Here is a 16,792-nt window from a genome sequence, read left to right as displayed (position 1 = left end):
TTAAGGAATTTTATGCTCTACAAACTAGTCTGTTCGACTATTCAATCAAATTGCAATGTAATATTAACTTATATTTTTCAGTCAATTGATGAAGTAAAATCAAATGAGACGAAACTCGAATTTAAAATTAAATTAATAGTCAAATGATTTAATTCATAAGTTACAAATATCATAAGTTTAATAACAAATGAATGATTTTCTATCATAAAATATTAAGTGTTTCCATAAATCAATGTACTTTTAATGTCTATTATTATGTCACCTATATATAACACACACACACACACACATTTATATATATATAAATCATACAAAATGAAAATTGTTCACATTGTCTAAATCATTCATTATGATTATGATTATGGTAATGGTCATTTAACAAATCCGATTTTATTGATCAGTTTTGTAAAAAGAAAATCTATTCAATAATATAATAACAGTAATAATAATAATGGTAATAATAATAGTAATAGTAATAATAGTAATAATAATAATAATAGTTCTGTTTTATTTGTGACAGTTAAAGTATGAAAGATTCATGATTTGAGCAATCACTTATGAATTAATTTGACCTAGCTTAATATCATTAAAGAAAAATCACATAGATGCAGATTAGACAACCTATTTCACCGTGTTAAACAGATTGGTTGGCTAATATACATATAGTAAGAAAAAAATAGCTCCACAAAAGGAATTGACAAGATATTCAGTCAGTCAGCAACAACATAGAACTTCGTACATATGTACATCAGTTCGAGTTGCTATACCACATTAACATAGAGATGCAGTTGTCGATTCAAATCCCATAGTGGTAGAGGTAGTAAGAGTATAAGCAGTAATTGGAAAGATTATAGTTTGAAGATGTTATTCAAGGAGTAATATCCACTCAAACAAAGTTGGAAAGAGAAAAATAAAGGACATGAAGAATTCAATAGATTAAAATTTGGGAGAAGAAAAGGAATGAACCGCTATCTTTGAAAATCTCAAGGGTAAACCTGTCAGAGCCTGCTGCTCTCCCTCGCTTCAGATTTACTAAACCTTTTTCAACTTCATAAAGAGTCGGAGGACCTACATTAACTTGCCATTCAGGTTGACTGGAGATCGTGGGAAACCGAAGTGTGGCTGAACGCCAGTTGAACTGATCCCTAAAGTGTTCTGCTCATCAGTCCAATCTTCTGGATTGAGAATGTATAATAATTTGCCCATCTTTCTCTGAGAGTGTTTCGCTAACGGTCGGGTTCCTAATACCGGTTTCCTTGACAAGTCTGAACAATTGTCTGCTATTACCTATTGCCACTGCCTTTTCCATCTCTCTTGCTTTCGCTACCCACCACTGTTCACGATCATTGCATAGGCTTCTTGTCAGCTTGCGTTTAAGCTGACTCCGCTCTTCATCATGTTTAAAGCCAGATAGAATGAGTTTACGAGCATCTATCAGTGAGGTAGATGCTGTTGCGATCCAGTGTTTCTTCCTAACCTTGTGGTTTACTTTACTAGCAGATATCACTACTGTTTCCACGGCTTTTCGGATATCATTCCATGCTGCATCGGGGTGGGCATCACATACATGCCTACCTAACTGTTTTCCTAGTTTCCCCTCGAATTTACTCTTAGCTTTACTATCATTAAGTGGAACCCTAAGAGGTTTCCTTGCATCATCTTTCCTACATCCAGTAAGACGCAGACAAACACGTGCTCGCACTAGAGCATAATATGAATCTAAGCATGTGCTCCAGAATGAGCGACAGTCTTCTATCGAGCCCCTCCATCGGTGGCTGATAGCGATGTGATCTATTTGGGTCCAACGTTAGGATGAATTCGGGGTCGCCACGTCAAAAGATGTTTTTGCTGATGCTTACAGTTAGTATTTGCAAGAAACAGACGGTTATCTGAGCATAGCTGCAACAGACGGTCACCATTATCTGTTCTTTGAGCCACCACACCAACAGAAGCTAGCCCTTTGCAGCTTCCTTTCATACCACGACATCAAGTCATACACTGACCAACTCTCTGCTTTTTCCAACCAGTCGCAGCGTCGGAGAATAATGCAAGACGTGGAATTCTCTGGGACGACATTCGTAGAACATGTCCAAACCAACAAAGCCGATGTTTCAAGATGGTGACATCAATTGGATTATCTTCTCTGTGCCCGAACAAACGATGCCGAACCTCTGCATTACTAACATGGTGTTGCTACTGGATTTCAGCAATCCTACATTTAACTTAGAGCGTGGAAACCGGGAATAATGTTCCGCGTACTCGAATCGCTCGCATTAGCGGCGGGAGGTGATAAAAGAACGTGAGAAGTGTTAGTCGTGGGGGTAAGAGAGGTATTGGAAGGTGTAGAGAGGATTTGATTGTGACCAACTTGGTCTCGTGTGTTCTTACGGGTATGAGGGCTGATGTCACTTCCCGGCTGCCCACACCGTCGAAGGGTATTTCTTGAGGCACCTGAAAAGGAAGTTGGATTAGTGTTGGTCTTAACGAATTGGGAGTGTGACCACAGAGCCGAAAGGACAACTACTTGAAGCCGGTCACGCACGACCGTTTTGTGGGAAGTTTTTCACGTGTTGACTCCGTTCTTCAAAGGGCCTTACTGCCGGATACGGAATTCCGTGAGGTAAAGTGAGGTGTGTCATTTTTATGGTCGACCTCAGACCTTGAGTTGCTGCTTTTAGTCTTACCGTTCTCAAATCGACCGGCCTGGCATGGTTAGGGTTAGGACAAGACATTCATTAAAGGAGAATATGATAAAAGATAGATATTTGAAGTTTGAATACGTTTAGGATAGTAAGAGTGAAATATAGACTGAGCGTTTTTTATAATATCATGAACTCTTCAGTAAAATGTAGTTGCTACAAATTATCCGAAATATTGTCAACATGATGGAAACGATGGAGAAATAAAGGTACCTGTTTATAAGAATCGTATATAAGAGGTGTTATATCCGGTGAAGATTAAATAACAGGTAACTTCCGAGGACTATTCATGGACTAATATTCTATAAACATTCTTATTGTATAACTACTCAACAATTACACTATGTATATTTATATTCCTTTTATGATAAGCTTTATTTTGACCTATAATTTATTATTGTACGATTTACGGTTCTTAAGTTATGTTCAGTTTATTAACTACTGCCTCCCACATTCACAGCCACTTTTTGAGCTTATTTGTGTACAAATATTATTTCCTATTTTATGGTACGTTGTGGTCTGTGTGATTGATATATAAACCAAGTATGCCTGAAATAAACGATCTGCTCTGATTCGGAAGCTGGTATTGTGTTCTGTACTCAAGTGGAAGGGCTCGTAGGACATAGGACCAATAAGGACGCTAAACTGCCCACACCGGTTGAACGTCATTGGTTGGCCTAGTGTGAAGATTCGTATAAGTCGTATTCGGATTGGTAGATAAATCGTGCGATAGAAAAACCAGACATCCAAGGTCATAATAAGAGGAGAAACTTATTAGATCGTGTTCTAAAAACCAACCACTAGTTACTTCATAATATATCATCTTTTCGATTAGAAGTGATCTGTAAATGAAGCTTGTGTATAATAAGTGAAAAGAGAAGCAATGGTGGATAAACTATTAATATCTCTCACAAAAAGATAAGGAATCATAATGTAAGCTTAAAAAAACAATTGAATATTTGAAGATTTCTAATAGTGCACTTTTATAATCATTAAAAAAAAAGCTTATTTTCTTGCATTTCATATTTTGATATTCTTAATTTGACAGTTCATTGATCATTGCGTAGTGACCAATGTCATGTGTGTCACATCCTTCTTAATGCAGATCGAATTCTATAGATCAAGGTGCAATGTTACTCGACATTAGATGTACTATGTTGATATATAATGTGGTTCAAGTATACCCTGGACCTAGGTTTCGCGCCGTTTGGGATTAGTCAGTAGGGTGTACCTGCAATCCTGAGGGAACTGACGTTCCCTGGTGCTATGTTTGAGTAGTTCACCAAATCTATGAACGGAACAAAGAATCTGTGACCCAATGACAGCAAAGCTAGCTATCCCAACGCGTCCCAGCCCCGTTAACTAGACAGAGAATTCCAAGTTCGGAAGTGGGAAACATATTCCACAAGCAACAAGAAGTATGAACAACTACGACAAGTTTAGTTGGAAATACACTCGTTTATTTATTGATTCATACATCCATTTTTCATTAATAATTAGGATAAAATCACATATATGAAAAATACTTAGTTATGACAAATCATATGCTGAGTATAGTTCATGTTAGCTTAATACAAGAATATCGTATGTCACTCTGAGAAACAGAAACAAATACTATATTGAGTGAGTATCACATTGAATTAAAACGGAATTAATATTGAACAAAAATTATGAGTAAATTAATCTAATTTTGTCTTTTCATCCTGTCATATCAGAATTATAAAAATAAGGCATTTACCAAGTGAGTTTTGGGGATCTAACATCCCCAACACCTGGTGGATTCGATCTCGTGTCACCCAGCTTCATAGTCAGACACATTACTACTGAACTATCCGACCAGTGACTGAACATTAGGAGTGAGATATATTTACAATTGATTGATTACCGAGTGCTGACCAAAGTTATGTGTGTCAAATCCTTTTTAGTACAGATCGACCTGGAATTGTACCCAAAACGTTTCAAGTCTCATGGTGAGCGCTTAATCTTTAAATCACTAAATCGTAATCCAGTAGTTTACATGTTTAACTTCAATCACTTCCTAATTTTGTGTAACCATCATCTAATACGATTATTATTAAGTAACAGCCACAAACCTGACATGTACATTGTATAACTATTGAAAAATAATACTTACCTTTTTTGATATGACTACAGCATCAAAATCATGATAAACAACAACATGATGATCTTTAGTTAGTTGGACATCCATTTCAACAAAATCAGCTCCCTTGATAATAACGATTTTATGTTTTCATGTCCAATATAGTATGATGGGCGAGAGAGTGAGCAGAAATGGTACGAGAGGTAGAGAAAAAACAATAACAATTAAATGAGGTGAGGAATAAAAAAACATTCAGACATATCAATAAGAAATAGAGCAGGTTAAGAACTGATCAATAATAGAAGTTCCCTATGATATGAAACAGCACACACAAACACACACAAGGGAGATTGATGAATGTAAATCTCGCAATTACAAATCATGCAAACACATACACATTGAACAAAGAATGTCTAAAGAAAAAAAGAAATTGGCTAGAGCAGAAAATGGAAATCAACATTTTCAATAATCAACCAAATTATTCTTTAATGTAAAGAAAAAGAATGGTAAAATGAAAATAGTTCATTGAAATGATATTCACAAGGGGTTTTGTGGAGATTTTAGTAATTTCAATAGTTGAAATCATGAGTCAATTGAAGCTAGATCACCATGGAAAACCTGGAAGCACTGGACGGCCGTTTCGTCCTATTGTGGGACTACTCCTCAGCAGTGCGCATCCACGATCTCACCACCCGCGATATTTGAACCTAGGATGTATCAGTCTCGCGCGCGAGCGCTTAATAATTAGACCACTGAGCCGGACGAAACGGCCGTCTAGTGCTTCCAGGTTTTCCATGATAGTCTAGCTTCAGTTGGCTCATGATTTCAACTATTGAAATTTCCAAGTTCTCCACAAAAACCCCTTCTGAAAATTATATAGACTTGATTTGCTTATGTTGAATCGTCGAATGTAAAGTAATCGAACAATCCATTTTTTTATTAACTAGACATTTGAAACAGGAAATCGGTATAGTCAATAAGAAAGTTCGTCTAAATTTGATCGAATAGTTGTTTCATAGTATTTGGGCGCCAAATTGATGTGAGACATTAAATAGGAAGAATGTATTTGTAAAATCTCAACATTTCACTTGGTATTCTGGTCTAAGCTTTTTCAAGGAAATATAATCAAACATCGAAATGATCGAAAATATCGAAATAGGTATCGTCAATAAGAACATGAAAGGGATTTTATAAAAAGGAATCAAAGAGGAAATGTAATGAAATTATGTGTATTTTAAATATTCAGATTAAAATTACAAAAATAAAAACATTCGAAAACTGTCATGCGTTGTAATTAAATAAACACAAGTAGTATTCTTCATTTTTCACTGAAGTATATGAGACTGATCACATTTTATATTTATTATTTAAACATATAAACATTGGTACGAGGCACCAAATAGATATGCGCCACATAAATCATTCGGTTTATGTGAAGGATGGGATATTGTTCGCGTGCCCAAAACAAAGAAGATGGTTTACTTAGGGAGCCACACTCAGAGCCTTTGACCCAAAGGTCCAATCCACAAGGTAGTGGAGCAACGTAAGGAGATGCAGTCACATGATAGCCGGTGATCAACGATTGCTTTGTACGCCATTTTTTCTTCCAGGGAATTGCAGCCCATGTTCACCATTAGTTTGGAATCAGGGTTTTCCAACTCTCTTAAGTGGACTCTCCATGTCCACCAAACAGGTTAAAGCGCCGGACATTCACTTTTCGTCCTCAGAATTTCGTAAACAACAGTAATGCCGCGAGAATGCAGTGAGTAGGACTCCCCTGGCAGTGGTTGTATGCATGTGGCCATGTAAGAGCAATTCGAGAGGGAGAGCTGACTCTCACAACTCTCGACTGTACCAGGGTATTTGGAAGCTAATGATCACATTTTACACCGATCCGTATGAACTTTGATAGCAAGTGATCAAATTATACCATACTGTATTGTGTTGATAAAATTTGAAAAAAAAGAATAATTGTGATCCAATTCGCTGGTAGAGATATATCATTCTTTGAATAACACCAGAAATGTCACTTTAACGTAATATATCATTTTTGAGAGGAGGGGAAAGATTGACGATGATCAGTACAGAAGACTGTCAATAAACAATAGAGAAACGATTCTTCATTCTTTATTCGATATCATTCTGTGATATGGTACTAACTACCAGTAGAAATAGTTTTATCAAACTACCTTATCTAAAATAGTTCCCACACAAAAACAGTTATTTCATTTCAACTAAGTGGGAAACCAGAGAAAAATACAAAAAAGAAACACAATTTGGAACCGAAATATATAAAAAAACCTATCAACAAAGTAAATAAGATTAAATTAATCAAAGAGGAAAATTACATGTTGGACAGCCGTCCGAAACGAATCCAATGTATTTTCTCTAGTTGTCGGTGATCTGTAAAAAAAAATTAAGCACATTAAATAACAGTACAATGTGTATGCCAACATTAAAAAAAAACAGAATTGAGAAGTAAAAATCATATTACTGTTGGAGTTAGCGAATTCTAAATATTATATTGACGAGACTATAATTTATGGATGAACCAATCAGATATAAGATAACGAGTCTGGGTGTTTTGGCCCGAAATTCATTCATACATTTGGTTAAATAGAGTTTTGGGATTATAGTTGATGTCAGTTTGTGATGAAAACCTTAAATCTAATTCCTAACCCTAACTATCAACTGTAAATGAGAATTCTAACTGCTTTCTAACCCCCATATAGTCCAAACCAGTAAGTGTCCACTCTTAAGGTCACTTCAGCGTCGCTCAAAGGTCGTCCATAAATTATAATCTTAACGATTATATCACATGGAATTACTTTCAATTGTCTATTGTGACAGTAATATTTTCAAATCAAGTGTTTACTCTAACAGAAGAGTACTCTGATGTCTAAGAGAACAATTGAAAAAAAAACTTTTTTTAGACAAAATTTTATGAAATTAAGTAGTTATGTATTTGAATAATTGATAATTCTAATTAGAGATGACAGATTTGATCATTATGAGACCACTGTACGCCACAGTGTACGGAGTTGAAACTTCGAGAACTACTTCAACCATCATCGAGAAGGAACAAGTATTTATAAATAGTTGTCTATGCAAGATACTAAACATCCATTGGACAAATACCATCAGCAACAGCCTACTGCGGGAGAAAACAAACCAACTTCCAGCTGAAGAAAAAAATTGGGAAAATACGATTGAAATGGATAGGACATACAATACGAAAATCATCAAACTGCATCACGAGGCAAGCCCTAACTTGGAATCCTGAAGGGAAGTGGAAAAGAGGAAGGTTAAAGAACACGTTACGTTGGGAAATAGTATAATATATGAAAAGGATGAATAACAACTGGAAAAAGGTGGAAAGGATTTTCCAAGACAGTGTTGGATTGAGAGCGCTGGTGGGAGGCCTATGCTCCTCCACGAGGAGTAGCAGACGTAAGTAAGTACGTACACCACAGTGTTGCCATGGTATTCAACTCACCGACTAAGTAATGGAATAACTAGTAACACAAATATACATATAATGCTTAATTAGTCTTTAACTAAGCCTTCAGGAATTGAGAAAATATATAACATTTGGAAATGTATTGCCTTCTCCGATCTAGCACATATGACTATTCATAAAGGAATTTCATATATCATCTTAGTTTAATCACTAAGCGTATACATTTAAGGTTTTTACGCACTTAATATAAAACTTCTAAAATTTCGATTTATAAAAGCATTTTTCCCCAAGTGATTCTGATCGATTTTCTTTGGAAAGTAGAGCATTTATTAACAGTAACATTCTGCTTAACTCTAATTAGTCAACTAGCTATTACTATATTGAAATTAGATAGACTGAATGACAATGTATCTATTTAGTTCATTTCTCCATTCATAAATTAGTTGATTTTATTTGATTATTTATCCTTAGTATTGATTAATGTTGACAAGCAAGCCTCATCTTATGCTGTTAACGATGTCATTAAACATTCAAGCTACAATTATTGAATAAGTGGTTTCAACAAATATGAGAAAAGATGAAATAGTCACGAATAGTATATTCATTTACTGACATTGATAATTATCATAACGGACTAGATTAAACTACAATAAATATCGGTACTGAAAAAGGTTTGTTGCAAACTATAAGTGTAAACATTTCAAATTTCAAACTATTAGTGACACATACGCATGTACATCCAACTTACGATAGTATAATGTAAAACGTTGTAAGGAAGGTAAATCTTTTTTTACCTTTGATATTATCCAATAACGAATGTCAGATTAACATAAGTTATATATCAATGGAGATTAAAGTAAACACCGAGTATCATCTTAATGAAAACATTTCTTGTAGTAAAACTAACTCATTGTGTCGTTGGAGTAGTATTTAAGACAACTGAACAACGACATTGTCAAAAAAGTTCCTTTTAATTATTTTTAGATCTCTTTTAAAACTTCATGAATAAAAGATGCTCCGTTCATTATACAATTGAACCACTATGTAATAATGTATAGAAATAATACCAAGTACAAATTCATGAATTCGGTTTCATATCCTGTGCTTTGTATGATAAATCTAGAAAGGGGGAACGATAAGGCCAACTGACATGGTGGCTGACAGTTAGAATGGAGCAATGTTTAAAATGTTCGCCCGATTGAGTCATTACGAGAAATTTCAGTCATATAATCGATAAATGTTGCATATCAGAGTGCACTTTTTATTTACAAAGAATGAGATTTTAAGCGGATAGAGTTATCCGTGATCTTTTAACATAAAGCTGTCTGATGTAGCACAGTCTGAATGGCAGACAAATATATAGTAAAAATAGGCCTTCAAATGAAATCTTTCATAAAAATTACTATCTAATAGACATTCCTCACGTACAAAATGAAAAGAAGAATGATTAAAAGTTCTGAATAGGAACCCAATAAACACTGAAAATGTCGACGATAAATCCAGTTAATGAAGAGTTAACAAATTACCTTCTTATTAAAGTAATAAGTACTTTGACATGATTATTTGAAAATAAAAATGTAATGGATAACTGTTCTATTGTAATTCACTACTCCTTTACGAGTGATCATTTACAAGGGATTAATTAAATTAATAATTTTAGATAACAAAATGAATAGAATACTTATTTAGACTTGTGAGTGATAATTTAATCAGTCGTCCATTGATAAGCTTTTATAAATGATCCTAAATCGATTATTTAGATCGTGAATAGATGATAATATGAGATGGTGAAGTGGATTTGTAGCTCAAATGGATGATTTTGACGGAGTTTTGTTCTCTGAGCTGAATGGTTTGGTCGTGGAGCTTTTATTGTTTTTCTGAACGACATCATCAGAAGCATAAACTTCAAGTAGAAGTGAAGTTTGTGCTGATGATGTCGTTCAGCTAGTCAGTCAGTCAATCAGCTACAACGTAGGAACAGGCACATATGTGCATCGGTCCAAATTGCTACTATACCTCATTAGCACAACAAGATGAACACCGGATTCATAGAAGTAGCTATTTCTTCAATGGTATTAATATATAAAAGAAACATAGTACATAGTACAAGAAGAAAGAATTAGCTCGTAGCAAGAAAGATATGAAGAGATTTTAATTTCGATTCTGAGTCAAATGAACGATGAAAGCTCAGAGAACAAAACTTTATCAAACATATATATGATAATATCTTCAACTTGTGTTCATTAGTTACCTTAGTTACATATTATCAATAATACAATTTGTATACCCGTGTACATTCACTTGTTTAAATGTTTTTTTGTACAATATCGACAATATCTATTACAGTATTTAATATTTCCTCTATTTTTAACAATAGAAAATTGATTCATCTTGTCAAGTAATGTTATGACGTTCAATGAGATAAACACCTTGAATCTATTTTTGTAATTAGATTTCTCAATAAATGGTATATATATATACATAATATACCATTCTCTTTTGAGTAAACAATAATTGGTACAGTATCGAAAATTAAAAATAAAAAAGGTAACAATAGTCATATGGTACATAATTATGACGTTTTTTTCTTCTTCTTTAATTGTTTGATAATTATGATAATTACACAATGGGTAGTCAAACAATCAATTTCTATTTATTATATAATGTTGTTAAAAATGAGTGAAATGCTTAAAATCTACGTTCTCATTCATTAGCTATTAGTGTATAAACCATGTGAACAACAACAACAACAACAAAAATTGATTACGTAAACATGTAATAATAAAGATTGGTATAAGTTTGATTTTAGTAAAATCAGTGAGATATATACAAAGATGGATAGTGTCTAGCAGTGGAATCCAGGACTCGCGTTTCATTCTATTCCGGACTCGTCAGCTGGATATACCTGTATCTCAGAGTTGATGTCCACTCTGGGACATGAACCCACTACCGTTCACTTCAAATGCCATCGAGTTATTCACTTATAGCTACTGAGTCCTGATAGTCACCTGCTAGCCACTCTTCATCTTTGCTTACAAATTAGTTGTACAAATATTCAAATTATTCTACTGGCAGAGAAACTTTCATATATTTTGATCATTTACAGAAAACTATTATCAACATACCATTCATGATCAGAATCACATTTACACAAGAACTACAAACTATCCGCTTATTTTCTTTCATTATTATTATTATTATTATTATTATTATTATTATTATTATTATGATTATCATTATTATTATCATTATTATTATTATTATTATTATTATTATTATTATTATTATTATATAAAAACATAAAACATTAACAATTTTGTGAGTAGTAAAAAAATATATATATGTGAAAGAAACAATGATAAGAGAAAGGTAATAACGTATGTCTGTGTAGATTATTTAAACTATATATACTGACCTTAATCCGTCAGTTATTATTTTGTGACATAAACATAAATTATAGACTGTTGCTTTTATACTAAATCATTGAAATTGATCAGAAAATTTCTTGAATAAGGTTAAAATAAAATAGAGCAGATGAGCAATGTTAGACCACCCCATTGAAAAGCTGGAAGCACTGGATGGCATAATCGGTCTAGTGATTTTTAATTAGAAAAATATATTGAACAATATATATATATATATATATATATATATATATATATATATATATATATCACTTCTAGTTGCCAAAAATGTGCCTAGACAATTTACAGTTCCATGATCATTGTGACGACGGACCACGGGTGAACTCGAGGAAGCTGTAGGAGGCTCAGAAGGAGCCGAAGATATTCCATTCAATCACCTTTTGGAAGAATATTCTAGAATTCCTACGTGTAGCTTCCCGATTGGACAATGCTAATAACCCCTGTATGCGGATTAGAGGACTGTAGTGATAATTTCGTTCTTACTAAAAACTATAAATACCTGACAGTTTTGTACTATAATAGACACTGTCTGGGAATAATATTCCTTTCATTAGTTTTCTGTCTTCTCATCGCGACTTGGAAGGGTTCTGGTGTTCTAGTGCTCACATTATACGCGGTATATCAAGAAAAAAACCATCTAGATATAACAACTGGCGACGGGGTTATCGTACCAAGATGTCATTAACCTTTGAACAGTTTGAAGCCTTGCTGGAACGTCAAGAGAAACGTTTCGAACAGTTCCAGATTCGCATGATAGAGACGCTAACCCAGAAAATGAACCTGAATCGAAAAGAAGTTACAGATGATCCCATAAACGACATTCTTCGAAACCCTACTCCAAGAAATACAGATACAGTGCTCTAACTAACAAAATATTGGCATCACATAATCGAGCACAAATTTACCGCCAACGGAAATATGTAAACTTAGATATAAATAAAAAGCGCACCCGCCTGCAGCTCGACACTGCTTCCAACATCACACTTATTAGTCGAAGAACCTGGAATCTTATTGGGAAACCACATGTGCTCCCAACAACCAAATTAGCTCATAGTGCATCTGGAGGAAATTAAATATTGTTGCAGAGGTTCGTTGTACAGTTTCAAAAAGGAAACGCGAGGACGAATGCAACGTTATATCTCACAGAGAACCCAGGACTAGATTTGCTGGATCTAGACTTAATAGAAACAGTACAACTAGCAAATCACTCCATTAACCACATATGCAGCGCCGTGAGAACCAATAAACCAGTGGAAAAGGATCTGAAGGGTATTGTGTTGGAAAGACATAGTCAAGTGTCTACGGAAGAGTTGTGGGGGGTGCAAAAGGTAAAAGCACTACTAATTCTTAAACCGGGAGTCACCCCATCTCCAGACCAAAACATCCGGTACCCTATGCAGCGCTGCCTATTGTTGAACAAGAATTAGAGCGTCTGCAAAGAAGTGGAATAATAGAACTAGTAAACTTTTCTGATTGGGCAGCACCAATAGTGATTGTCAAAAAGCCAAATGGAAGTATCCGGCTATGCGCAGATTATTCGACTGGATTAAACGAAGCACTTGAAGCCCATCAATACCCTTTGCCGGTACCAGAAGATTTATTTGCGAAACTAAATGGGGGTAAGTATTTTGCAAAATTAGACCTATCAGAAGCTTATCTACAGATTCCAGTAGCGGAAGAGTACAAGCATTACTTGATAATAAACACTCATAAAGGGTTGTTCCGATATAACAGACTTCTTTTTGGAGTAAAGACCACCTCTTCAATCTTCCAACAAGTTATGGATACTATGTTACAAGATATTCCTGGTACCGCGGCCTATCTCGATGACATAATGATCATGGGTACAGACTATGCCAACTTAGAGAATAAGATGGACACAGTTCTCAGGCGCATATCAGATTAGGGGTTCAGATTGCGTGCTGAAAAATGTGATTTTTAGATGGAGCAAGTCCGCTATTAGGGATTCATAATCGATAAAAACGGAAGAAAACCTGATCCTGAAAACGTCGAAGCTATCAAGTCCATACCTCCACCGACGGATGTATCAAATTTACGTTCTTTCTTGGGAATGGTTAGTCGTTATGGCGTTTTCTTCCAGATCTGCATCGCCTTCGTGCTCCTCTTAATTGCTTACTGAAAAAGGATACCAAATGGTTCTGGTCAACCGAATCCCAGGAAGCATTCCTAAAACTAAAGCAGCTCCTATCATCAAACCTTCTACTTACACACTATGATCCGGATCTTCCAATTATAATCGCAGCAGATGCGTCAAACTACGGAATCGGAGCAGTAATTTCACATACCTACCCTGACGGGTCTGAGAACGCAATCGCCCACTCTGCAAGGTCGCTGACTATGACTGAAAGGAACTACAGTCAGATAGAGAAAGAAGCCCTCTCCATTATATTTGCTGTAAAAAGTTCCACAAGATGCTGTTTGGCAGACAGTTCACCTTACTAACAGACCATAAACCGCTACTGACAGTTTTGGATCCAAAAAGGTATCCCTGTATATACAGCAAACCGTCTACAGCGATGGGCAACTACACTGCTGGGCTATGATTTCAAGATAAAGTATCAACCGACAACGGATTTTGGACAGGCAGATGCCTTCTCAAGATTGATTGGTTCGTATGCAAATCAAGAAGAGGAGGTGATTGTAGTTGCCATAGATGTTGAGGCTGAGGTTCACAAAGTATTGGCAGACTCAGTTTCCGGACTCCTGGTCACATTCGAAGCCATTAAAGAAGCTAGCAAGAAGGATAATGCATTGAAGATTGTTCGCCACTGCATACTCAACAAGTGGCCCTCATCTAGACTACATGGAGAACTCTTACAGTATTTTCGTCGACGAGATTCCTTGACAGTTGTCGATTCGTGCATCATGTTTGGCCACCGTATCTTTATCCCCAGAAATCTTAGACACCAAGTCATTAGGCAGTTCCACAGCGGGAACCCGGGGATAAGTAAAATGGAATCACTAACTCGCAGCTATGCATACTGGCCGTCAATGGACCATGATATAGAACAAAAATGTCGCAGTTGTTGGTCCTGTCTAGAGGCTGCGAAGAATCCAACGAAAGCTGAACCACAACCGTGGCCAAAACCGGACGGGCCTTAGCAAAGAATACACGCTGATTTCACCGGACCAATACAAGGCAGAAATTACTTAGTTGTTGTCGATGCTTTCACAAAATGGCCAGAAGTATATGACATGCCGAAAACGACATCAGAGAGTACAATAAGAAGATTGTCAGGATTGTTTGCTTGTTTCGGGGTTCCAAAGATCTTAGTGGCCGACAATAGTACTCAGTTTATGTCATCCGCTTTCAAACGCTTTTGCAGTGACAATGGCATATCGCATCTACAATCTCCTCCGTACCATCATCAGTCGAATGGCCAAGCAGAAAGATTCGTGGATACGATAAAAGAGTTCTGGTCAAAGGGAGAGGTGTGGGTATCCCAGAACCAGTGAACAGTAAGTTCCTAATGTCTTACAGAGTTACTCCTAATCCGGCAGTACCAGAAGGAAAGTCACCAGCCGAGTGTATGTTCGGAAAGAAAATCCGGACAGTCTTTAACAGTATATTGCCACCCAGAGAGACAAATAACCCCAGTATGTTGTACATTTCCGATTCAACGTTCTATGATACCTGGTTCCAAATTCCTATTACCTTAATACGATTTGACAAGTACCTTTTCACCCACATGAAAGCTACGAGTGACCGTACGATACTCATTCGTGGGGTTATTTGTCTCTCTGGGTGGCAATATACTGTTAAAGACTGTCCGGATTTTCTTTCCGAACATACACTCGGCTGGTGACTTTCCTTCTGGTACTGCCGGATTAGGAGTAACTCTGTAAGACATTAGGAACTTACTGTTCACTGGTTCTGGGATACCCACACCTCTCCCTTTGACCAGAACTCTTTTATCGTATCCACGAATCTTTCTGCTTGGCCATTCGACTGATGATGGTACGGAGGAGATTGTAGATGCGATATGCCATTGTCACTGCAAAAGCGTTTGAAAGCGGATGACATAAACTGAGTACTATTGTCGGCCACTAAGATCTTTGGAACCCCGAAACAAGCAAACAATCCTGACAATCTTCTTATTGTACTCTCTGATGTCGTTTTCGGCATGTCATATACTTCTGGCCATTTTGTGAAAGCATCGACAACAACTAAGTAATTTCTGCCTTGTATTGGTCCGGTGAAATCAGCGTGTATTCTTTGCTAAGGCCCGTCCGGTTTTGGCCACGGTTGTGGTTCAGCTTTCGTTGGATTCTTCGCAGCCTCTAGACAGGACCAACAACTGCGACATTTTTGTTCTATATCATGGTCCATTGACGGCCAGTATGCATAGCTGCGAGTTAGTGATTCCATTTTACTTATCCCCGGGTTCCCGCTGTGGAACTGCCTAATGACTTGGTGTCTAAGATTTCTGGGGATAAAGATACGGTGGCCAAACATGATGCACGAATCGACAACTGTCAAGGAATCTCGTCGACGAAAATACTGTAAGAGTTCTCCATGTAGTCTAGATGAGGGCCACTTGTTGAGTATGCAGTGGCGAACAATCTTCAATGCATTATCCTTCTTGCTAGCTTCTTTAATGGCTTCGAATGTGACCAGGAGTCCGGAAACTGAGTCTGCCAATACTTTGTGAACCTCAGCCTCAACATCTATGGCAACTACAATCACCTCCTCTTCTTGATTTGCATACGAACCAATCAATCTTGAGAAGGCATCTGCCTGTCCAAAATCCGTTGTCGGTTGATACTTTATCTTGAAATCATAGCCCAGCAGTGTAGTTGCCCATCGCTGTAGACGGTTTGCTGTATATACAGGGATACCTTTTTGGATCCAAAACTGTCAGTAGCGGTTTATGGTCTGTTAGTAAGGTGAACTGTCTGCCAAACAGCATCTTGTGGAACTTTTTTACAGCAAATATAATGGAGAGGGCTTCTTTCTCTATCTGACTGTAGTTCCTTTCAGTCATAGTCAGCGACCTTGCAGAGTGGGCGATTGCGTTCTCAGACCCGTCAGGGTAGGTATGTGAAATTACTGCTCCGATTCCGTAGTTTGACGCATCTGCTGCGA

At 36.4% G+C, this 16,792-nt stretch overlaps 1 protein-coding gene across 2 annotated transcripts in view; it reads right to left on the bottom strand.

Moving 5' to 3' along the window:
- GPCPD1_1 (Glycerophosphocholine phosphodiesterase gpcpd1) overlaps positions 1 to 16,792 on the bottom strand; it is a 58,909-nt gene that overhangs the window by 20,391 nt on the left and 21,726 nt on the right. For both annotated transcript variants that reach the window (XM_051212539.1, XM_051212538.1), the window contains exons 8-9: positions 7,149 to 7,203; positions 4,834 to 4,926 (exon numbers count right to left, since the gene is read on the bottom strand). In XM_051212539.1, the coding sequence (XP_051072723.1) occupies positions 4,834 to 4,926; positions 7,149 to 7,203 (148 nt within the window). The remainder of the gene's footprint in view (positions 1 to 4,833; positions 4,927 to 7,148; positions 7,204 to 16,792) is intronic.

The sequence above is a fragment of the Schistosoma haematobium genome, chromosome ZW, assembly GCF_000699445.3.
Source record: "Schistosoma haematobium chromosome ZW, whole genome shotgun sequence".
Lineage (NCBI taxonomy): Eukaryota > Metazoa > Platyhelminthes > Trematoda > Strigeidida > Schistosomatidae > Schistosoma > Schistosoma haematobium.
This window is presented reverse-complemented; position numbering and strand designations above follow the sequence as displayed.